Raw genomic sequence first — 24,981 nt, 5'->3', positions numbered from 1 at the left:
TTTTTTGCTAAGATTTTTTTTTAATCCTACCTTTATTGCAACTTCAGGCAGTGAATGAAATGTAATCCTTCAGCCTCCTTTGTTATCACAACAACAACAACAACCCAGTTAAATGAGTTGGGTTGAAAGAGAGGGACTGATGTGAAGTCACTCTGCTACTGTTTTTTTATGCCTAAGGTAAGGCTACAACTCACATTCTCCCGATTTCTAGGCTAGCTGCTTTATCAAACTTGGCTCTTAATTTCAAGAGATAGCATGCCAATTATAATGAAGTCTGAGACCAGTTGTGATTAGGGCTGAAGCTACACAGACAGCTCACAGTGGGCAGGACCATTCTTTCCATGTTGCTTTTTCTGATCCATCTCCCTCTCTTTAGAAACTTCTTAAACATCACCTTATAGAAAATGCAGGCATGTAATACTATTAGATTCCTCCCCACCCCTTCAGCTGGCTTTATATTGTCATAGCTTAATTACTGAGAGGGTCATCCAGTTCTAATTACAGCTGTGGAATATTAAGAAGCAAAAAGTTCTGCAAATGAAATCCCGGAAAGGTGTTTTTATTTCCATCTTAATCAGAGCCACTGAAACTGTTTTATTAGAATAAGGGGGTGGAGGGATAGAGGGAAGACACACATATATATTTAGAAAATGTTTTCCTTGTTTTCCTTTCCTTTTTTTCCCCTAGAGCAGGGATTTCCAACCTTGGCAACTTTAAGACTTATGGATTTCAACTCCTAGAATTGCCCAGCCAGTATGCTGCCTTAGAAGAAGGTTTAGCAAGAAATTTAGAGAGCCAGGAAGTGAAAATTAATTTGGTACTGTGATTGACTTTTGATAGGCTTTCATTTATAGAGGGAATTGTATGCTGTGGATACTTTATTTCTAAAGTATCTATCTGTAAAATGTAATGACATAAATTATTGGTATTGACTCAGGATTTAGGATTTGGTCCACAATTGTTCATCTTTTAGATAAGGCTGACTGTTATGTATCACAGAGGTTAATTTAGGAGTAGAAGATAGGACACTTGGAGGAAAAAAAACTACTTCAAAACTACTTTATGCTCTTTGCCTCTGCTTACTAGCTTTCTTATCAAACAAGAAAAATATTGTACTGTACCTGGAAAATTTAGAGGTGGTTCTACTGTAGTGGACTGTATGCTTACATCTTCACTTCCTAGATTATTTGCAAGGATTTTTTTAATTTCTAATGCAACAACTTTAATCACATCGCCTGTGGACAAGCAACATTCATGGCCAAGCCTTTCATACATCGAACCTAAGAGATAATGTAAAAAGAAGTTTTACTGATTTTATTAGCAGCATTAAAATACAGTTCTATACATTCTATTGTTTCATTATTGTGAGACAATATATTTTTATCTTTAATGCACAGGTCAGATACTATCTATAAGTCTGGGTGTAAATATCAAGTCGAGTGAGAATCAAATTACTGTATTTTTCGCTACATAAGATGCATTATCCCCACCCAAAAGTGGGTGGAAATGTCTTTGCGTCGGTGCTGGTCCTTTGATGAATAGCAGCTGGGCTGCGGCAGAGGGGTCCTTTTACAGTGCTGAACCCCACCTCTTCTGTCTTTGTCATTGCCCACATGTTCTATCTCTTTTTCTCAGTGCAGGAGTCAATAGGCAGAGCTGGCACATGTGAGGACACCTATCTGTGGTCCTCTCAGGCTCAGGTTCAGAATATTTTTTTCTTGTTTTCCTCCTCTAAATCTAGATGTATCTTATGGTCAGGTGTGTCTTATAGCATGAAAAACATGGTAATTATTTTAAGACTTGCTAACTTACACCTTCATCTGCTTCTTTTATATATATATTGTTTTCTTAAGTTTTTGCGGGTATTTGTTCGGGTATTTTCCCACGTCATTATAGTTGTGCTTTTAAAGTTGTAGCAACGTTTCAATGAACACTATACAGAAGCCTGATGATGGCAGATGAGATTCTGCCAAAACACACACACACACACACACACACACATACACATACACATACACATACACATACACATACACATACACATATACATATACATATACATATACATATACATATACATATACATATACATATACATATACATATACATATACATATATACATGCTGGAACCATTCTGCTTCCTTATTAGTGACTGCCTAACTGCCACATGACACAGAAGGTAGGTCATGAACCAGGAACAAGGAAATCCAGCAACTCAGCACGTGCTCAGGATAGGGTGATCAAAAAAAAAACATGATGCACCAGGTTATGCCAGTATGGAGATGATTGGTCCTCCGTATGGGCCAGTATGTGGAAGGAGATTATTGGCCCTGATTAGCAAACAATGTAACTGTTCTTATTACTTCTTGTTAATAAAAGAGCAGGCCCCAAACTGTTCTGGGCTCGCTCGCTTGCTCATTCATTCCAAGGAACCTGGCTCATGTCATTTTTCCTTCTCGGCGTTGTAAGGCCTACCCCATGAGCGGCCCATTAGGTGCGGGATGAAAAACCCGCATTCTGGTGACCCCGACGTGATCCACTCCAGGGTGCGCCTCGGACCGCTCATCCTTATTCGCTCGAAGGGAGCTGCGCATTCGCCTGGCCTGAAACACGACCACGACTCCGTAGTATGGGGGGAAAATTCTCTCAACAACAGACGGAGCATCTGAAGGAATTGAGAGAATTAACCGAATCCTCTTCCAAATTATTAAAAGCCTCAGGGAAGCCCACATCCCTTTGTTAAAAACGGCAGATAATTGATCTGCTACAATATATTTGGCTCCATTGTCCCACCTACCCCGAAAAGGGTTCTCTTAAAATTAGCACTTGGACTAAAATTGGCGAATATCTCCATACCAGTCCCCAAGCTCCAATTGGCATTTTAACAGCCTGGAGACATGTTATGGAATGTTTAATGGTCCATCATAAATTCTCATCTCAAAATTGTCCTGGGGATGCCTTGCCACCTCCAAATTATGAGGACTATCCCTTACACACACAGGGCCAACAGCCCCCAACATCACACCTTCTTTCAAGGAGCCTCTAAAGGTCGACCCACCTCCTCCTGCTTCGTGTGTCTCCACTAGGAGAAAAGGGGGTCGCTCTAACACAAGCCATCCAAATGGCTCACCAGCACGGAGAATTAGAACCAGGGGAGGAAGAAGGAGCTTATATGTATCCAATTGAATGGCAAGCGCCAGCTGCTCAGGGTGGGGCTCCTGTCCCACAGTATGTCAACATGAATTATAAAGTAGTAAGGGAAGTCAAGGAAGCAGCAAAAATTATGGGGTATAGTCTCAAGTACTTTCATGGTTTGTTGAATTCTATATCTGGGGCAAATGAGGATTTCCTGATAGCACACTGGAGATCCCTTTGTCCATGGTTTTGACTCCATCTCAGTATGTTATATGGAATTCAGAGTATGGTAAGCAGGCTGCTATTGCCATTGCCAACGGCTTACCTGCTGGGGTAGTTGGTGATATGATTATGGGAGAGGGCACCATGACGACCCTGCAACAGCAACAGACCTCGCCCCAGGCTGCCTTCCCCATAATCAAACAATGTGCACTGTCCGCTATCCGTAAAGTGGATGATCAGGGCACACCTTTGCAGACCTTTTCAAAAATTATTCAGGAACCTAACGAGTCATTTGCTTCATTCGTTAGCCATCTGCAAACAGCCTTAGAAAGACAAATTGACAATCATCAGGCTCGAAATGAGTTGTGTTTGAAATTGGCTTATGAAAATGCAAATTGGACTGTCAAAATTTTTTGCAACCCTTAACTTCCAAGCCGGGAGTGACTTTGGCTGAGTATTTAACAGCTTGTCGCATAGTAGGAACAACTTCACCTCTATGCATACTTTAGCTGAAGCCATCACGGCTGGGATGAACCCCTCCTGCTAATGTCTTGCCCGTTAACCCACCCGTAGGCAACTGTTTTAATTATGCGGGAAGCCTGGTCATTTTAAGTCCCAATGCAGAGCTCCAGGCGGGGGCTCTCATAACAATTCCAGAAACCAAGCTGCCAAGCCAAAAACGGTTTGTCCAAAATGTAAAAAGGGTTTTCATTGGGCAAATCAATGCCACTCCCAACCGGAGCAAAACCCTTCTCAGAATTATCATCAGGGAAACTAGGAGCGGGGTTTGCAGCTAACCCCGCCCAAAGGCTGCCGACACCTCTTCATACTCTTATGACATGGTGGCTGATGAGACTGTAACCTATTATACACCAGGGCAAGTAGACACTCTTTTCATTAGTCCAAAACAGTCTTTTAACCTTCCTCCTGACATTCCGGTGTTAATCTGTCCTACATTAGATCTCACAGAAATGGGGGTAATAGCTGCTCCTTTCCTGAGGAGTTCGGACTCTCTGTCTGACATTTCCCTTTCCATCATAGTTAATACACCTATAACTATTAACCAGGGAGATGTAGTTGCTAGAATGATTGTGCTCATTGATCAACAACAGTGTTATGCCATAGATCAGCCTGTGCTAGTGCCAAAACCCATGGCTTCATTTTCACTAAATGGCCACTCCTTTTCCGGCCTTTTAGACACCGGGGCAGACATATCTGTCATTCGGACGGCGGAGTGGCCAGCGAACTGGGTAACGGACGTTGCCCCAGCTGTTCGAGGCGTGGGCGGTGCACAGGCAGCACGGGTTAGCCGTGATTGGATTAAGGTACAATCAGATGACACACAAAATACCGCCTACATAAAACCAGTGATACTTCCGCTGCATACTAACCTGTGGGGGAGGGACATTATGTCGCAGATGAAAGCTCGCCTTACGCTTCATTAACTTCCTCTTATAGCACTGCTAACCTTCCTTTCTTTATTATTTCCTTCCTTGTTTCATTGAAATAATTTCCTAGTCCACAAGCTATGCTTCGCTTGCAGCTGCTTGATACACAACCTGTCTGGGTGGATCAATGGCCTTTAACCTTAGAAAAAACTTCCGCTTTGCAAGCACTTGTCGCTGAACAAGTCCAAAAGGAACATTTAGAGCCATCCCTTAGTCCTTATAACACTCCTGTATTTGTCATAAAAAAGAAAAGTGGCGTGTGGCGTCTCCTGCAGGATTTGAGGAGTGTTAACGCAGCAATAGCTCCCATGGGACCGCTTCAATGTGGTCTGCCTAACCCTAATTTGATTCCAGTCGAATATGATATGATGGTGGTGGATCTAAAAGATTGCTTCTTTTCCATCCCGTTACACCCTGAGGATAGACAATTGTTTGCATTTACAATTCCGTGTCTTAATAATCACAGACCAGCGGAACGCTTTCAATGGACCGTTCTTCCCCAAGGGATGTTAAACAGTCCCACCATGTGCCAATACTATGTAGACAAAATCTTGCAGCCATACAGGAACAAATATCCTGCATTTTTGGTCTATCATTACATGGATGACATCTTGGTGGCTGCTAGGGGCCCTGCAGGGACCATTTACTCTACCATCACCGTCTTGCAGGGGATCCTAGCTAAGGGGGGTTTGGTTATAGCTCCTGAAAAGATTCAACAACGCCCCCTTTCAATGTTTGGGACACAAAATGCTTGCTGCTTCTGCCTCGCCTCTCCTCCCGCAGTTGAGCCTGTCGGCACCCCCACGCTTGTTCAACTTCAACAATTCTTGGGCTCTTGAATTGGGCCCGACATATCTCGGTCTTACAACTAATGACATTTCTCCTCTCTTTACTGCCTTAACTCAGGGAAAGAATCCTGGGGATCGCATTTCCCTTAACAATGACCACCTCCATACTCTTGCTAACATCAACCACGTATTAGCGACCACATGGGTGGACAGGGCCGAGGCCGATGTCCAACCCTCACTCATCCTACTCAACACACCCCACTTACCCACTGCAGCAATCCTCCAAAAAGCAAAAGGGTCCACATCCTCAAGTGGATTCACCTACCTCACACTCCAAGAACCACACTGACTGGTAAAGATGCTTCCTTTGCCTCTCTCATTGTAAAGGGGAGGCATAGGACTAAGTCCTTAATCGGGGTTGAACCATCCTATATATATGTTCCCTGCTCCTTACATACTTGGGAACATCTTTTTCAAAACTCTGACTCTCTGCAATTTGCCTTAGCTCATTGGCCTGGCGTCATCTCCTGTCACCCCCACCTGATCCTAGACTCCAGTTAATAAAAACCGTTCCTTTTATATGGAATTCCCTCTGTCCCCATCACCCCTTCCTGCCGCCATCACAGCCTTTGCTGATGGTGGCAAGCGATTTGGGGCCTGCACGTGGGAAACGGAGGGAAAATGGCACACGAGGATCACTCCGCCTCAAAAATCAGCACAACGCACTGAGTTATGTGCCTCATTGTTAGCCTTTCAGAAGTTTGCAACACAGCCTTTTAATCTCATTGTAGACTCTCTGTATGTTTGTCAAATTTTGCAGAACATCTATCAGGCCTATCTATCCCCCTCAGTAGAAACACATTTACTCTCCTTGTTCATCGCTTTACAGCACTGCATATCCGCACGCACTCACTCCTTCTACATTGCCCATATAAGGAGCCACCAACCATTTCCAGGGGCCTTACAGGAAGGGAACAACCGCGCTGATGCAGCAGCTGCATCAGCCTCAGAGGCCATGACACTCACTTCCTCTGCCGCTCTCACCCCCTCACAGAGTCATGCATATTTTCATCAGAATAAAAGGCTTTAAGAAAACAATTTTCTCTTACCATGGCAGAGGCCACGGCTATTATTCAACAATGTCCCACTTGTAGCCGTCAGGCACATGCCATACCTATAGGGGTTAACCCTAGAGGACTAAAAGCTTGTCAAATTTGGCAAATGGATGTCACCCAATTTTCACCATTTGCCCCTTGGAAATATTTACATGTTTCCATTGATACCTACTCTGGCCTCATTATGGCAACCCCGCAAAGAGGGGAAGCTACCAAAACGTAATCAATCATTGCATTCGAACATTTGCAGCATTGGGACGTCCAGATCAAATAAAAACAGACAATGGCCCGGCTTACTGCAGTCAGACGTTTGCAATTCTGCCAGCGGTGGGGAGTCCTGCATAAATTTGGGATCCCATACAATAGCCAGGGACAGGCCATAATTGAACGACCCAACCAGACCCTAAAAACTGCGTTAGAACGCTATATTAAAGATGGGGAAAAACTATCACCCAACCTCCCGGCGCTGCAAAACACCTTGAATCTTTGTCTCTATACACTCAATTTCTTAAATCTCACTGGGGTGCCACCCACCTCAGCTGCCACTCGGCATTTTCTTCTCCTGATCTATCTTCTTCTTCACGCCCTTTGGTCTATTACAGGCAACTTCCCGACCCCCAGTGGAAGGGGCCAGCCGAACCAATTACTTGGGGGCGCGGCTACGCAGCTGTCCAGCTCGCTGGAGAAAAGACCCTGTGGGTTCCGGCCCGAGCAGTCGACCTACCATGGCTCCTCATAGCATTTTACCCTTCATATTATTCCTTTTCTTCTTTCAACCTGTGCTCACTTCACTTTCTGTCTCTCCGCGGTCATGTTTGCCCCATTCAAAGCTGAGATAATTTTTCATTATAAACTGCCGCGTCCCCTCACGGCTGCCCCATCACTTGCCTTTTTAAACAAAAGCCCGTCTTTCCTTCTCCCTACACACGGAACAGCGCTATTCTAATTTCCGATATTGTTTTCTTGACCTTCACATCCTTTCTCACCCATCTACAACAGGATCCTATTCCTGCCTTGCCTTTTCCACCTTGCCTAACGGCACTCAAATCCAATTTTCCATATCTGCTCAACTCTACACCCCTTACTCCTTCCACTATCCTCCCATTTCCCCTTCTTTCTCTTTGGTCCACCCTACCTCAACAAATGCCTGCCATCTCCATCTCGCTGCACGGCTATTGTGATGACTCCATCCTGTGGGATCCACCTGCCAACTTCCGTCAGTGGCTGTCTCATCGACTCTCCTTGATCTGCCACATCTGCAACAACCAGTTTCGCTTCCAACTTTCCTCCTGCCCACCGCTGACGTTACACCGCTGCACAACTGCTCCTACACCGTCGCTGTATGCCCGTGGCTGTTTCCTGCATGCCTCTATGGTTCCTCAGTTTCCGTTAATACCTGCACCTGCTTGACATCGTCGCTCGAAGGACCCTCAACTTGCTCATCGCTCCTTCAACATCACCTGGACTATTAAAGATACTTATGGACAGATTCTAAACTCCACTTCTAACTACACTCGATTGGACTCTTATTTTCCTTCCCTCCACTTCGACCTGGCTGAAATGATCCTGGGACAAACGGCATACAGGGAAGAGACTGGATCTCTTACTCCAAATCCTCAATGGGTCCAGAATATTCCCTTTATGTATACCCTGGACATGACTCCATTCCTGCTCACATCTATATGTGCGGAGGGGTGGCGGACTGTTTTTGCAAGAGTTGGTCTTGTGTCTCTACTGGACAAATGTCATGGTCACCCCCTACAAAAATGACTTGATCATAATCCGCCGTACTACCGGCCATTATCCATCATGCCACAAGTATGCTGCCCAACCATGGAATCAGTGCAACCCCGTCACAATCACCTTTACAAATGCAGGGAAAAGTAGTAAAAATGGGACACTGGGGTTAAATGGGGGTCGTATGCATGCTTCATGGCCCGGTTATCATTATGGCAATGTTTTTATATCCAGCGTTATGTTTCTCTCCTGCCCTCCCCTCCCTTAGGACCAAATGCTGATCAGATTCAGTCTTCTTTTCTTCAGCCACTAACCAATCAACAGCACCCTTTGCTAGGATTGCTCTCCTCCTCCTACCAAGCTTTGAATTCTACTAACTCTACCCCTTCTTCCCAATGTTGGCTGTGTGTTTCCTCTATCCCTCCATTTTATGAAGCGATTGGCTCAATTGAGCCCATTGTCAATGCTACTAATGATTCCTCATGCCGATGGAGAAATAGCTCTCTCACTATTACGTCAGTCATCGGTCAGGGATGTTGTCTTGGTAACATTCCTCAAAACTATTCTCAATATTGTGCCAATGCTACTACTGGTAAACATCTCTGTGATTTATATCTCCCACAATCCAGAAATCCGATCGCTGCAGGCTACACTCAGGTCTTTTCCACGGTCAGTGGTGCTAACATCACTCTGCGCCTTAAAGGTCAATATTTTATTCCTGGTAACAATTCCCTTTGGGCCTGTTCTACCGGTCTCACGGCCTGTGTTCATGGAGATGAGCTAGTTAAAAGTAATTCATTTTGCATTCAAGTACAATTGCTTCCAAAAATAGATGTGTATACCTCTGATGATTTCATTTCTATCTTAGAGCCTCATCAATATCATTTAAAAGCGAAAAGAGAGATTGTCACTGCTCTAACATTATCAGTCCTCTTGGGTCTTGGTGCTATGGGTGCCTCTACCGGCATTGCAGCACTAGCAGTTAACCAGAATCAACTTCATCAACTCAGTGCCACCATTGATGAAGACCTCAGGCGCATAGAAACCTCAATTGTAGCCTTGCAGAACTCTCTCACATCCTTATCCGAGGTAGTAATACAAAATAGACGAGGCTTAGATCTCCTATATTTAAAACAAGGGGGATTATGTGCAGCACTTAAAGAAGAATGTTGTTTTTATGCGGATAGCTCTGGAATTGTTCTAGACTCTATGAAAGAGCTTGATAAAAGGTTAAAAGAAAGAGAGCTTGAAAGGTCCTCGAATATGCTTGGTACCAGGGACTATTCTCATGGTCTCCTTGGCTTACTACGCTTCTCTCTGCCCTAATTGGACCTATAATATTACTCATATTACTTTGTACCATTGATCCTGTGTAGGCACTCGCCTACTAAAATTTGTCAAAAAACGCTTAGCTGCTATAGATACTGATATCAATATGCTTGTAAACATGCGCTCTGGTGCTAAGGACGAACAACTGTCACTATTGGCTTATCAGTCCAAAACTGAGGACGAGTCTGATACACCCCGGACCAGAGCTATGGTAAGAAACCTCCTTCCCCTGAGAAAGCATCCTTCCCTCTGGCATGTTTGGAGCTCCATGATAAGGTTCCGCCACTGTTCAGTGACAGTGAGCAGGATAGCTCCTAAAAACAAATAAAAACAGAGGAGATGCTGGAACCATTCTGCTTCCTTATTAGTGACTGCCTAACTGCCACATGACACAGAAGGTAGGTCATGAACCAGGAACAAGGAAATCCAGCAACTCAGCACGTGCTCAGGATAGGGTGATCAAAAAAAACCCATGATGCACCAGGTTATGCCAGTATGTGGAAGGAGATGATTGGTCCTCTGTATGGGCCAGTATGTGGAAGGAGATTATTGGCCCTGATTAGCAAACAATGTAACTGTTCTTATTACTTCTTGTTAATAAAAGAGCAGGCCCCAAACTGTTCTGGGCTCGCTCGCTTGCTCATTCATTCCAAGGAACCTGGCTCATGTCATTTTTCCTTCTCGGCGTTGTAAGGCCTACCCCATGAGCGGCCCATTAGGTGCGGGATGAAAAAACCCGCATATACATACATATAAAATTCATGTTTTATTTACAGTTTTCTTTTACACCATACATATTTTGTGAACAATGTATTGACTGGGTCAATGTCCTTTTTAAACAATGCTAACAATGATAGTACAAATAAGTATATATAATCCTAATCTTCCAACTTCAACAATACTATTCTCTCTTTATAGTTCTTTTTAGCATGTATTTATTATCCTCTATTAAGTCACTTATATTTAATATTTTAAAAATTACTCATTTATTCATCTGCTTCTAAGGGGGCATGGTAGCTTCTGAAAAAAGCAAATCTTTCTCTGTCTTCTCTTCCGCAGTTTGTCTAGAAACTATTTGTTTAATTTGTTGCCAGAACTTTGTATGTAATTTTTGTGAATCAACAGCGCTGCTAGCATCTAATATTTTCAAATTGTTTATGGCTAATGGAAAAAATATTTAGCAGTCACTCTAGCTTATAGAACAGATCAGTTTTGGCATAGTACTTAAGGCACCCGGCTAGAAACTGGGAGATGTGAGTTCTAGTCTTCCCTTAGGCATGTGTGATCTTGGACCAGTCACTCTCTTTCAGCCCCAGAAAGGAGGCAATGGCGATCCACATCTGAAAATGCTACCAAGAAAACCGCAGGTACTTGTGCAGGCAGTTTCCAGGCATCAACACTGACTTGAAAGTATTAAAAAAAACTATAGGCCACTTTAAAAGAAGAATCCAAAAAAGAAGATAATTTTGGAAAATAATTAGTGGTTGTAATTGAAACAGTTCTGATACTGCTTACAAATGGGAGTTTCAGTTGATCTCAAGATTACTTCTCCCTCCATCTTAAATAGTACAGAACTTTTCTGTCTCAATTTTTTTTATATATTTTAGAGAACTTGGGATTTAAATCTGACTACATGGTTCTGACATATCCATATTTCTCAGGGAAAACATGCCCCTGTTTAACAATCTTAAGCCAGCAGAAAATTCAATTGTCTATAAAATTGTTACTTTATATATATTTTAAAAGTAATGCCTTTACAAGGTGGGGAATACAAGTTCATTTCCTTGAAATCGATTGGCATATAACATCCTTAGCTTATTCAATACCAAACATATATTTGATTCCTTAGAGGAGAAAGTTTCAGTAAACTAGATACATTTTTAAAGGAATTATTGTTCTTTAAAATTATATCCATGCTTAAATGAATAACTTTATTCATTTCTTCAATATTGATTGTAAAATAATTACCAGGGGAGAGAAAAATGAGAAATGTTTTCTTGTTTATTTCTAATTGGAAACAAATGTTGCCTCCTGAAAGATTTGTTGTATAGCTTTAAATTGCTCATGGTTGATGGAACAAAACCTCAACTGATCTAGGGTATTCAGCCCTTGAATGAACCAAACCCTGAAATGGTACCAGGTGTTTCAGCTATGAGAAACAGTGGGAAAATCAGAACTAGCTTCTTGGGATGCAAAAATCTGCAATGGTGGCAAAGAAGTAAAAAAATCAAACTCTTGGCTACTTTATAGTGGTATTCTAGATCAGGGGTCCCCAACCACTGGTCCCTGATCATTTTTTACCGGGCCGCAAAGCTTGGGTGCTGCCATCTTGTTTCGACAGCGCTTCCGGGTTTTTGATTGCTTCCGGGTTTTCGGTTGGAAAGTGCTTCCGGGTTTTCAGTTGGAAAGTGGCGTTTGGGTGCTTGCGCCTTAGTTTCGTTGAAGGGGGGCAGCTTCGAACGAAGAGCCGTCCCGATGGCGGTGGAGTCTCGCGTTACTCAGGTACCGGTCCGTGGAAGAATAAATATGGGGGGGGGGGGGGGGGGGGGGGGGGGGGGGGGGGGGGGGGGGGGGGGGGGGGGGGGGGGGGGGGGGGGGGGGGGGGGGGGGGGGGGGGGGGGGGGGGGGGGGGGGGGGGGGGGGGGGTGGGGGGGTGTGTTTTTTTTTTTTTTTGTTTTGGGGGGGGGGGGGGGGGGGGGGGGGGGGGGGGGGGGGGGGGTGTTTTGTTTTTTGTTGGGGGTGGGGGGGGGGGGGGGGGGGGGGGGGGGGGGGGGGGGGGTGGGGGGGGGGGGGGGGGGGGGTTTTGGTTTGGTTTGTTGGTGGGGTTTTTTTTTTTTTTTGGGCTGGTTTTTTTTTAAAAGGGTAAAAGGGGGGGGGGGGGGGGGGGGGGGGGGGTTTTTATTTTTTTTTTTTTTGGGTGTGGGGTTGGGGGTGGTTTTGTGGTTGGTTGTTTTTTTTCCCCCGCTTTCCGGGTAATCATGAAACCGGTCCCTGGTTCAAAAAAGGTTGGGGGCCACTGGTCTAGATCATGGGTGTCAAACTCGCAGCATCGTGTTTCCGTCACTTGACATATCATGACCTTTTTTGTCAGGGCTCAGCATCCACCCCCATTCAAATCATGAGTCTTTAGCCGCATCTCTCAGAGTTAAAAGAAAAAAGATTTATTAGGAGTGAACATGCCAGTGCTACCTGGGTGCAGCCGACTCTGAGGCACATCATTCATTTCACCCTTGACCCTGGTCTTCCACCACCCCCTGGATGTATATTCTCCAATGGGACATAGACAAGAATAATCATTCATGCTGTCCAGTAATAATCTTGCATCCCAGAAGCTTCGGCCACCTAAGCAATTATTTATGAAAGCATTTTAGGATTGCACTACTTCCCCCACTTCCTTTCTGCTGACAACTCTAAAAGACCAGAGAGATATTTCTGAGTTGACATTTTTCCCTTCACAGACCTGGGGTGGGCATGGCCTGCAAATGATGCATCCGGCCTACGGGTCACTAGTTTGACACCCCTGGTGTAGATCTTTGCAACCCAGTTACGGGGGCCTGAGTCTTAGCCTTTCTGATTGCAATTATCAAAAAAAGCTGTGGAAACTATAGCTAGTCCTCATTTAGTGCCCAGAAGTGGTACTGGTGATTCAGTTGTTAAACAAAGCAATCACTAAGTAGAAAAATCAGATGACCACAACTTTTCTTAAGATTTTACTTCAGCTTCACTTATTTATTTACAGCAGGGGTCACCAAATGTGGCCACTTGAAGACTTGTGGACTTCAACTCTCAGAATTCCCCAGAATTCCTGAAGAATTATGGGAACTGAAGTACATAAGTTTTAAAGTAGACACGTTTGGAGACCCCTGAGTTACAGCATCAGAAAGGATATGACTCCCGAATATCCAGGTCAGCCTAAACGGAGGGGAAGTTTTTCAAAATGTGACATGTAAGGAAGCTAGGAAAAAAGGACAAATCTTACAGCTATTTTACATCACTTCCTTGTTCTTTAGAATGTTTATCCTGGGCTGAGGTAATTAGCAAAAATATTTATATTTACATTCATGGGAGAGGAAGGGATGACAAGAGACTAAACAGGCACACAATGGGGAATACATATCAAAAGGAATATGCTAGGCCAGCTGTTTGCCTAGCATCCTTATAACTCCAAGCCTGCCAGAAGATTCTAATCAACTCATTAAGGTCACAAAGCTGAGCATGTTAACTTGCAGTTAATACCTTTTAGGGAAGCGTTGCAAGGCAGAGAAAAGCATCTTAGGAAGAGATAGCTTGTTTAGGCAAGATCTCCGCTCTTCAAGGGGAGAAGAAAAAAAATGGGTCAGGAATAGGATAACATGTACTGATGAACTGCAATGGCAAGCATGTGACACAGAGAGTGAAAGAAAGAGAAGCTACAAAAGTTATAAATGTGGGCCCTGGTTGCAAAGTTACTTCTTCATCCCCATTGCAATTGCTAATGGTCACTGTCTGAGGCAGTTGCTAAGTGAGGATCCTCTCTAATAAAAGCTGATTTTGGGGGGGGGGATTTTGGTGTCACATATAGAACACAATCCTTTCAAATCAATTATCTCTTTTGGAGCAGAAGGACGTTCTGCTAGAAAAGATTGTATTCCAATTGTAACATGAAAGAGGGAAGAAAGTTGGAAGCAGTTTGACAGAATATACCATTTATTTTACAAAGCCCGGAAAGAGGTTTGAGAGAGCCTGCTTTCCCTCCAGCATTTAGAACTCGCTCTTGCTTTCCTTGTATAAGCCTAAAATAAATCCTGAAATGTGTATTTTGTGGTTCCCTACTCAGGTAAACCTGAAACACTGTTGAAACTCCTTCCAGTCTGCTCGGGCACCCCTAAAATAGGTTTGTGCAGCTGAAGTGGGATGGCAAAGCTCCAAAAAAAACCTTCAAGAGTTAACTAAACTCATAGCTCTAGTCCATGGGTGTCAAACTTGCTGCGTCACATTGATGTCACGTGATGGATCGCGATGTTTTTTGCCTTCGATGAGCTGGGGTGGGTGTGGCTGGCATGTGACGCATCTGGTCTGCAGACTGCCAGTTTGACACCCCTGGTCTAGTCATTGGTCAAAGATGTCCACCAAGCAATGGCATCTTAATTTTTTTATTTTATTTTCTTTGTAAGAGGAGGTAATTGCATCCATTGAGCATTTTAAGTATAAGAGTGTTGCAACATTAGAGAATCTCTTAATTCTTTTTTAAAAATGACTAAAAATAAATACCTTCTCAATCTGTGTCATCTCCTTGACTAGTTCAGACAGGAAACCAAACCCACAAATACTAAGGCTACCTTGACTATAAGATTACAGTAACAGAATCTTGAAAGTGTGAAATACTTTTCTGCTTCCTCTGCTTTTTCTTTCCAGAGAGTTATGGATCCCTTCTGATATGTTTTCTATGCTGCTGTTCTTTCAGAGACACAGATGTCTTTTGCCTGATCATTATGTAGGCTGTGATTCTCCCTCTTGTCTCCCAAGGTTATTATTACAGCCTATTAAAATCTATGTCATCTATGCACAAACCCCATTTTTCAGACAATTGTGGAACATCTCTCGCCAGTCCAGTAGATACAGCCAATCCAAGTTGGGACTGCTACTAGAGTAGAACAAAATGCTAGATGCTTTCTATCTCTTTGTTTCATCTTGCAAGTCAACTAAATTTGCAATCCAGATAAGGAAGGCCTATAGGAGACGGAACTAATCTTCCCCAAAAACTGTGGGGCAAAAGGTCAAGGATTCAAATTGTCTGTCCGTTCATCCATCCATCCATCCAAATTTATTAGCTGACCAGGTCTACCATCTGGCTGCTTTATTGGAAATGCAGTACAGCTTCTCTTCGTCACAGAAACCTGAATGGAGAATATTATTCCATTCATTTATGGAGAGAAAAAAGAAGCATCCTCCTTTGCACTTTTTTTTGGTGTTCTTCGATATGTGTGAAAACAGTAAGAGAGGGAGAGAAAGCAAAAGAATGAACAACAGAGAAATCTGCCTGGTGTGCCATTCTGTAGGTGGTTATTGGATTAAAGAGAAAATCCCACTTCCATTCAATTGTACACCCTCCCACATTAACTATTTCTCTGTTAACTGTAATGTTACATTTATTGTTCTAGTCTTTTACAATATTGTTGTATGCTACCCAGAGTTGTGTGACAATGAGATGAGTGGCATATACATTTAATTAATAAATAAATAAAATTAATATAGGGCTTCCCAACTACTGGTACTGGTCTGCAGCAGGCCAGAAACTGGTCTGTGCAAACAAGTGATGTCCCATCTGTGGGATGCAGGCAGCACACACAAAACCACATCCTCTCTGGTCCACAGAAAAACATCTCTCCAGTCACTGGTGCCCAAAAGGTTTGGGGGCGCTGCTCTAACATATAGTTGGCTATCACCATGCAAATTATTTTTATACAGAATAATTCTGTATCTTTTCTACCCTGAGGTGTTATTTTTAAAATAAAAAAACAATTGCCAAATGATCCAAAAGTTATTGGGATCTCCAATATCATAATCTCCAGTCTTTTCCTAGGTCTCTTGCTGGCCTTCATATGCTATTGAACTTACTCAGTATATCATCATATAATATTTATTGTAAATATTTCTGGGTAACCTGGGTAAGCATGAGTTTCCTAAAATTATTGAGGATGAGAAAATAAGTTATGCATTATGATTTCTGAAGCTTCTCTTTATTTTAGTTTGGTTTTGTGGAATTCCAGACAGAATAGTTTCTGCAAGATCATGGGCAGCAATGGTTATGCATTAAAAGAAAACCAAATGGAACTTCCGGTTTGTCGGCTTCGCGAGCGGCAGGGATTTGCGAAGCTGCGCGATCCCTGCCGCGCTAGCCGCTTCTGGGGCTCCGACCCAGACGGGTATGGAGCTAGGCTGCCCTGCAGGAGCAGCTGAAGGTAGGGGGGATCCGGAGAGGGGTTTGGGGGTGTTGCAGACCCCCTCCCGGCCGGTAGAACCCCCTTTTCCCAGGACGGTGCAGCGGCGGTCCGTAATGGCCGCCACAAAGAAGCTGGCAGCCGGGTAAGAATGCGCAGGAGGAAGTGGAGAAAGTGCTTGAGAGGAGAAAGTTTTTCTTGGCTCCTAGGACTCTAAGACATATTTAATAAAATTCCTGAAAAGTATGACTTTCTGAATAATACCTGCCAGAAGAGGAAAAAAGCGGCTGTTTGATGGTGCTGAAAGGATAGCTTTCCCTCTTTTCCTACGGAATAAATAACTGGATATTAAGAAACCTATTTTTTTAGGTGAAAATTGGTTTTAAGCGATGAGTGGGAAGAGAGAGGATTAAAAAGAAAATATTTGTATGCTAAGACTTTGTTGGAGCAGATGCCTTAAGGATTTGAAGACTAGAAGATATTGCAATAAGATTTTAAACAGATTTGGACTTTCTTTCTCTTTGATTGATATTACCCCAGAAGGAGAAAGTGAGAACTCTGCCTTGGTTTGGACTGACTGATAACTTTGGGACTGTTTTATTTTTTTTATTTTCTTTTGAATATTCTGGTTGTTGTAAGAAGAAAGAAGGGGAAAAGAAAAGAAAAGATCTATAATGGCTCTTTCTGTTGAGGAACTAAGAAAAGAATATGAACAAGCAAAAAAAAAATGGTAAAGATGGTGTGGAAGAAGCTTTCCTTTTTTTAGAAATGGCGCTTACTAACTATCAACAAACATTACAACAGATGAAGACAGCAGAGGAACAAGAAAGAAAGGAAGGAGCCATTTTTAATGAATCTCAGAATTTGATCAAGAAAGAAGGAAGAGAGAAAAGAAGAAATCTAAAGGACTTAAGATCTAAAAAAACATTTAAGAAAGGGAAAAATAAGGTGCAAAACCAATATGATGATAGTAAACAAAAGGGAAAAGGAACACGACAGAGAAGGGAAGCCGGTAAGGCAGAGGTTAGAAGAAGGGGGGGTAGAAAGGTTTGTTGGGAGAAGAAAGAAAGGGAAAAGGTGGAGAAAAGCTACAATGTTTTGAAATTAAATGGAAAAAAGAAATTTTTTATGGATAATGGATAAAGTATAATTTTTTAAAAAAAAAAAAGATTTTGCAAGGTACATAAGATGAGATGGTAGTATTGTAATGGTTTAAGAGTTGATAAGAGATTAAAATGTTAAAATGTTTAAAAATGATTGGCTTTAAAATTTAATAATAGGGGAGGTTTAGAATACTGTTTTAATTAAAGAGTTTAATAAGATTATGGTATTGATGTTATTATAAAATTTTTATTATAGTATCTTTTTTTTAATATTTGGATTTATTGTCTAATTATGTACTTAATTATTTTGGATGTATTAGTTAGATAGAATGTACCAAGCAAAATCGGATTGGGTATTGGATATTATTTTAAAGATTAATTTGACTAACTTAGGGGGAGATAGAAAGGCATCATACTCTGATTAATGATTTCAGGAGAAACTTATTTTCTTCTTTTTATAAGGAATGAGACAAAGGGATGATAAAAATGGACAAAAGATACAAATATAATGATTCAAACTAAGATGATTAATTAAGATAGAATTAAGAAGGGTGAAATATGTGGAGAAGTTAATATAGAAGGCTTAGAATGGTAAATAAAATAAGTAATGATATGTAAGATGAGCATGAATATAATTGAAGTCCATGAAGAGAGAGACACCTGGGTCCAAGTTACTTTCCAAAAAGATTTTTTTTATGTTTTGTGTGTTGTGTGTATATGTTTTTTGGGGGGGGAGAATTAGTAAAAACTTGTAGAAATATAGAATGAGAATAATGGTAACTAAGTCAGAAAGAAATAGATGAAATAATAATAATGATATTGAATAAGAGTAAAGAGAAGTAAAGAGAAATTGAATAAGAGGTTTTGGTATGTTATATGGAAATGGTTTAAAACAGAATCATAATTTTATCTGACTTGTTAAATTTACAATGAAAAAAGGTTTAAACATGTAATGAATAATGATAATTTGTGTGTTTTAAAAATTAATAAAACTTGTTTAAAAAAATAAATAAAAGAAAACCAAATGAAAACAGCAAGGCTTTGGATTGTGCTCGTGGTTTCAAACCAATGACATCAAGTAGAATCACCAGCCTTTGAACTGGCAATGAAATTATTAAAATAATGGACAGCTTCTGCCTTTTAGAATCTGCCATTTATAGTAAACAGGCAAACCGTTAAGAAGTATGCCACAGACTAACCCATGGTAGAGCAGACTTGAAGAACTTGGAAAAGATATCCAGATGCTTTGATGTGTCTATACCTACAAAGATCAGAATAGTGCAGGTCATGGTACTCTCTGTGACACTCTGTGGAAAAGAATGTTGGATGTTGAAGAAGCAGTCTTCCCCATTGTACGTTGCTTGTCAGAAGGTCACAAAAGGTGATCCTATGACCCTGGGACACTGCAACCATCATAAATATGAACCAGTTGCCAAGCATCCAAATTCTGATCTCGTGATCGTGTGAAAAATGGTCGTAAGTCACTTTTGAGTGCCATTGTAACTTTGAACAGTCACTAAACAAATGGCTGTAAGTCAAGGACTACCTGTAAAGGACTCTTCTTGTGATGACCTGGCGTAGCTTGAAAAGCTGATACTCCAGAATTGAAGGACTTTCTCCAGTTACGCTCATCAACATCGCCATAGAATACTTAACACTGTGTCAATGTAAGGACTCCCAAAACTTTCTCTTCATATAATATTACTGTGAGGCTATTCTTAAAGTTCCGGCCCTTGCTTGATACCTTCTTTAAAGGACTCAGAAAAGGGTCAGAATCTCCTACCCAGGTATCTCCCTACAGGAGCTGACCTAAAGCATTTACTATTCCAATTCAGCTGGGAATCAGGGTACATAGACTCAGTTCGGCTAAAAAGAGCCAGGTTAAAATAAACATAGGATAGACTAAATGAATTAATTGTGAGCAGAACTGCTGTTTCTTTGGAATCAACTAGTCACATTTAGCTCAGAAATATGTCTATTAATAACAGGTGCTAAAAAGTTAATGATGTTTTCATGAATGCATCTCCAGATATTGAATGGAGACCCAGGGATTTTTTTTTTCTTCTATGTATCTATCAATGGCACAAATCTATTCTCAGACTTTCACAGTTCTTTCAGGAGATTAGGCCAAAACCAGATTTATTGCTAAATTTCATGCAATGCTTTGATCATTTATTTATGACTTTTCTACATGTCAGTTCCTAATTCTTATACGCTACGTGTGCATATATATGCTCATTAGGCAATCCTTGTAGAAGGAAGGACTTCCAAAACTACAAATGCACATTATTTTATAACTATTTCATATGGGCTTTCCTGAATATACTTTTTCCCAAGAAAAAAAATCAGAGGCAAACACTGGAAAGTTATAAATGATAATTGACGTCCTCTAGATATTAAAGCAAACACTGTGAAGAAGTTGATCTCATGATCTAAAATTAGTGGATTGAGTAATAAATGTCATCTGGAAGCAACACGAAAGCATCCTCCATAAATTCTCTTCTTTTTATTTTGTTTTATTGAAACATTTTTAATTTAATCATGAGCAAGCAATCTTCATCTCTCTGTCTCTCATTCCATCATTTACTTTTCCTTTCTATCTAATATACTTTCAAGCAACACTGAAAAATGTAGAAAATGAAACAGAGACAAAATATGAATAATGGTACAAAAAAATACAGCGTGTAAAATATTCTGAGTTACAGCTAAAGTTCACACTATTGGTATTACCACTTCGGTGTAAATCAAACACTATCTGGACCCAGCACATTTCTGCTGGTCTATTTCCAACACTTCGATTTTTTTTTTCTAGCCTCATATATGCCATCCATTTTGATGACACTTGAGTTAACATGTGTTCAGATTACCCTTCATGGTTCAGTGACAATTTACACTTACTTTTCTGTATTTGAGGGTGGGATCTGTGACTACTGTCATTAGTCAAGTGTCTCAATTCTGTTGAACAACCACAGTATAGTCAGCTGGAGTCTAAATATAGCATGTACTATTTTAATATATACACTATCACCTAATGATATAAGGGTTCCCACTAGTAATGACATAATGCTCTTCTTACAATGTTCAACTTCAGATAAATGCTGAACCTGCATTATTATGCACAGATAGATAATTTGGACCAAACTTTACCTTCATTATAAAAGCCAGACTGGATTTGCAGAATCCGAGGTAGGGATTTTGGATCCAAAGAACGGATGAAATTCTTCAGGCTAGAGGCCATGGTCTGCACAGTAATAGAGAGATGCTGAACTTAAAGGCAAATATCTTTTAGGGGCCTTCTGGTATCTCTTCTTGCATTTGAAATGAAGCCTGGGAAATTCTGAAGCACGCTTTCTCTAGTAGAGACAATCTCATACATCTTCAATTTGGAGACCACTTCCTCTGACTTCACTCTGGGTTGCAATCAAAAAGGAATAAGGTGCTAAAAGTACTCTACTGCAGTGCCTACTTTTTGTACCAATCTGGGTCACAGGAAACACATATAAGCAGCTGTACCAACACAGAACTATTGACTTAATCTTTGAGAGTTCGACAATGAATTTCTGCAACATTAAACTTTAAACAGAGAGTGTTCTTTTAAATAAGTTTTTTTCTTTCTTTTTCTCTCCCTCTCTTCCTCTCTCCCCTAGGTGTTTCTCTTTCTCTCTTCCTCTCTCTCCATTTCTTTTCTTTTTTTGCAAAATGGAATCTTACTTGTTTTCACACTTAAACATAGCAGGAAATCTTGCTTAAAAACCAAATAACTGATATCTATCTAAGAACAAACAAGAATAAAAATATTGCACTACAGATAGCATGTCGGGGACATGTTCCTCTCCAATTAAAGTGAGCCTTTCTTTGCTCTCTGCAAAGAAACAACAGTTCTGAAGGCTCCCTTACCATTAAAAATTATCTTCTCCTTGCAGAATGATTAGGCACTCCTGTTCACCATTTCAGCTTTCAGAAATCATTCCCCTTGTTTTGAAAATAGTCACCAGGCTATCTTGATTCTCTACTTTATCCCACTACCATGCTCAAGAATTATGATCTCACCAACTTTGGTTCAACCAGGACTTCATATGTACATTAGTCATGACTTCTCTCCCTCCCATTCTGCATATACACTTCTGAAAAAAATGTTTCTCATTTCTTCTGTGAAAATGTTCCCTATAATAACAGTGATAGAGTCTTAAAGTGGGGCAATGGAAAAACATAGACTATTAAGACTAAACTATGTCTACCTTAAAAAAAAATGAACTGGAATTTCATCTTCCTTTGAGCAGTAGGAAAGACAATTTTATGCTTCCAGACAGTGAATTATTCACATGCTTTGAACTCACAAATAATCCAAAATATAATTGTTAAAGTGATAGGTAAATGAGACTCCCATATTACTAACCACATTATGACTTAAAGAGATGTGGTTCACATATATTATCCAAAGAATGATCAAGATGATGAAGAGGTTGGGCCATTTCCTATAGAGAACACACTAAATTGTTTTCCCAGTCTCTTTATAGAATCAAATTCTATAAAGATAATTCTGAACAGATAATTCTCAACAGAATTAGATGATTTTTTTGTTTTGTTTTTTAATAAAGGGAAATCCATGAGCAAACTCTGCATATTCAGGCTTTGGATTGGATTTCTAATACTTAATGCATTACCTACCTTGACTTAAACTTCAGGTTTTTACTTGGTTAAGGCTCAAACTGATACTGAAGTAGACAAAACCTGGTTGGCTTCAGGCTTAATTTTTGATTCCTTGCTTCTTCATATCATTTCTCTATAACTGAGTATATGAAATGAAATGTATGCCACAAACTCTTATTCTCCTAAGAGTAAGGAGAATCATAATCTCTCACTTTATATTATTGGTACTTTCCCATGGTAAATTATGGAGACAGGATCAGCTGTCAACCAATTCACATGGTAGTTTATATTCCAACAGATGGTATTTCAAGATGACATACTGACAGTTTGCAGACAAACAAATAGACATTTATAACTGTCTGCTATGAATTTGCAACTCAGCTAAGGGGGATCTATCACAGTAGCTCACTCACCAACCTACCTTTTCCATCTTTCTCCCTCAGTAGTTCTTCTATAGTGTCTCCCACTGTACTGTCTATTTCCTCCAAATCTGATGCTTGCTCAAAAAACCCCTTTATATCACAAAGTTGCAGCCACACCCGGCCTAAGCTATTAGCAGAAAGGCCATGATTGGTTTCAGCTGGCCCAGACAGGGGAACTGAAAACAGAACATGATTTCATATTACAGTTGCAAGAAGCAGCATTGTTTCAGAAGAATCAAAAGCAAATGGCAAATAACTTTCTTTTCATTTTCTGATTCCTTACAAAGCAGATTCGGTAAAGAGCAAACCATAAGAAGCACAGAGATTTCACTCCATACTCTGATTGTCCAAAACTAGTTGTTCTGTGCATAGAACATGTTATCAATATGAGTCACCTAACAGCTATTTGGGTTAGAAATATATAAACCAGGATAAACATTTTAAAACTGTATCTTTAAGAAAATGCAAAACTGTAATTAGGTGTGGTTTCTCAAACGGCCATAAGATGGAGCCAGAAACCTGGGTTGTTTAGTCTGAGTCTCAGAAGAGAGTGTGAGTATATCTCTGTTTCCTTCTGTTGGAAAGAGTTGCTGTTCCTTCATTTCTTCTAATTGACTGATATTACTGGATTTGATGTAAGTTTGTTACTGAACTGTTTTTGACACTGGAATTTGTTATTGGATTATCCCTGGATGCAAACTGACTGATTTACCTGTGAATGACTTTTGGAGTGCTTATCTTGAACTTTGCTTAAACTTACTGGAAGTAAAAACCTACATTTACTGTACAGTGTATCTGTGTACTGTGTGTGTTTTATTCAAACTCTTCTCTCAAATATGTCTCCCTGTATGCGCTCATTCTCCTAACGGGGAATTACCTCAACACTGGTTATGGGCCCAGGCCATACCAGGCTCAGATAACTGAGAGTTAGTGTGAATACACAGTACTGTATACAGACAGCTGTTTACTGTTTAATTGTGGGTTACTATCCTGGTAAAGATGGCACAAGACACTTCAACAAGTCTATCACTGATAACCCGGTTGGATGGAACAAACTATGTTTCCTCAACAGAACATCTCCTCCCATTACCTATTATACAGATATGATATATAGAACAACGTATAAATGGTGACTTCCGGTTTGCAAGCTTTCGGCGGCGGCAGGGATTCGCGACTGTGCGATCCCTGCTGCGTTCGCCACCAAGGTTCCCCCAATCCATTTGGATTTGGGGGATATAGCTGCCCCATAGAGGCAGCTGAAGACAGGGGGGATCCGGCAAGGGGTTTGGGGGTGCCGCAAACCCCCTCCCCAGACGGCTAAACCCCCTTTTCCTGAGGCGGAGGAACGGCGGTCAGCAATGGCCGCCACGAAGAAAGCTGCAGCTGGACAAGCAGGTGCAGGAGGGAGAAAGCTGAAAGAAAAGTGAAAGTTGCTTTTAACCAGGACAAGACGGGAGAAAGTGACCTGGAACCTTGAAGGCTGCTAAGTATATATTGTTCCTTGTGAGAGTTACAAGCTGCGAATACTCTAAAGGGGAAAGTTTTTTCTTTGTTCTACTCTCCTTCCTAAAGTGACAGCGGAAAAAAACCAAAAACCTTTTTGGCTGTGAGTGGGAAGGGAGAGTGAAAAAAATTAGAGCAAAATTTGAAAATAAGGAGAAGATTGCCTAGAATTGCAAAGAGTTGATAAACATTAAAAAACTTCCAAAAAATATATTTGAAAAGGATTTGTGATTACTTTAACCCCAGAAAGAGAAAGTGAAGAAGAAGAAGGTATCTAAAAGAAATAGTCTGTTTGGATTGTTTGGTGATTTTGGAACCTTTGGAAATTACTTCTGATTAAAACATCTGGGTGGTTGTTTGGAAAAACTTTTTCTCTACACAATGGCATCATCTATGGATGGATTGAAACTTATATATCAAAAATATGAAAGAGAAAAACAAGGAGGGGAAGATGGTCTTGGCACTATTTTTCAATATTTAGAAATGGCGGTTTATACTTATGTGAAGCAGAATGAGGATGATGGGGACAAAGAAGAAGAAGAAGCCATCGTTGATGAACAAATGACTTTGATTGGAGAAGGGAAAAAGCGAGAGAAAAAGGGAAAAA

General features: G+C 41.0%; 1 protein-coding gene across 1 annotated transcript in view; it reads right to left on the bottom strand.

Annotated features, from left to right (window-relative positions):
- Positions 1–21,348, bottom strand: part of THEMIS (thymocyte selection associated) — a 32,094-nt gene extending 10,746 nt beyond the window's left edge. The window contains exons 1-2 of the mRNA XM_026666265.2: positions 20,947–21,348; positions 1,122–1,280 (exon numbers count right to left, since the gene is read on the bottom strand). Of these exons, the coding sequence (XP_026522050.2) occupies positions 1,122–1,280; positions 20,947–21,037 (250 nt within the window). The 5' untranslated portion in view covers positions 21,038–21,348. The remainder of the gene's footprint in view (positions 1–1,121; positions 1,281–20,946) is intronic.
- Positions 21,349–24,981: the final 3,633 nt, after the last annotated feature.

This window comes from Notechis scutatus, chromosome 1 (assembly GCF_049901735.1).
Source record: "Notechis scutatus isolate UNSWTSFEM ecotype Mainland chromosome 1, rNotScu1.2, whole genome shotgun sequence".
Lineage (NCBI taxonomy): Eukaryota > Metazoa > Chordata > Lepidosauria > Squamata > Elapidae > Notechis > Notechis scutatus.
The sequence above is the reverse complement of the archived record's forward strand: the minus strand, read 5'-3'. Positions and strand labels throughout refer to the sequence as shown.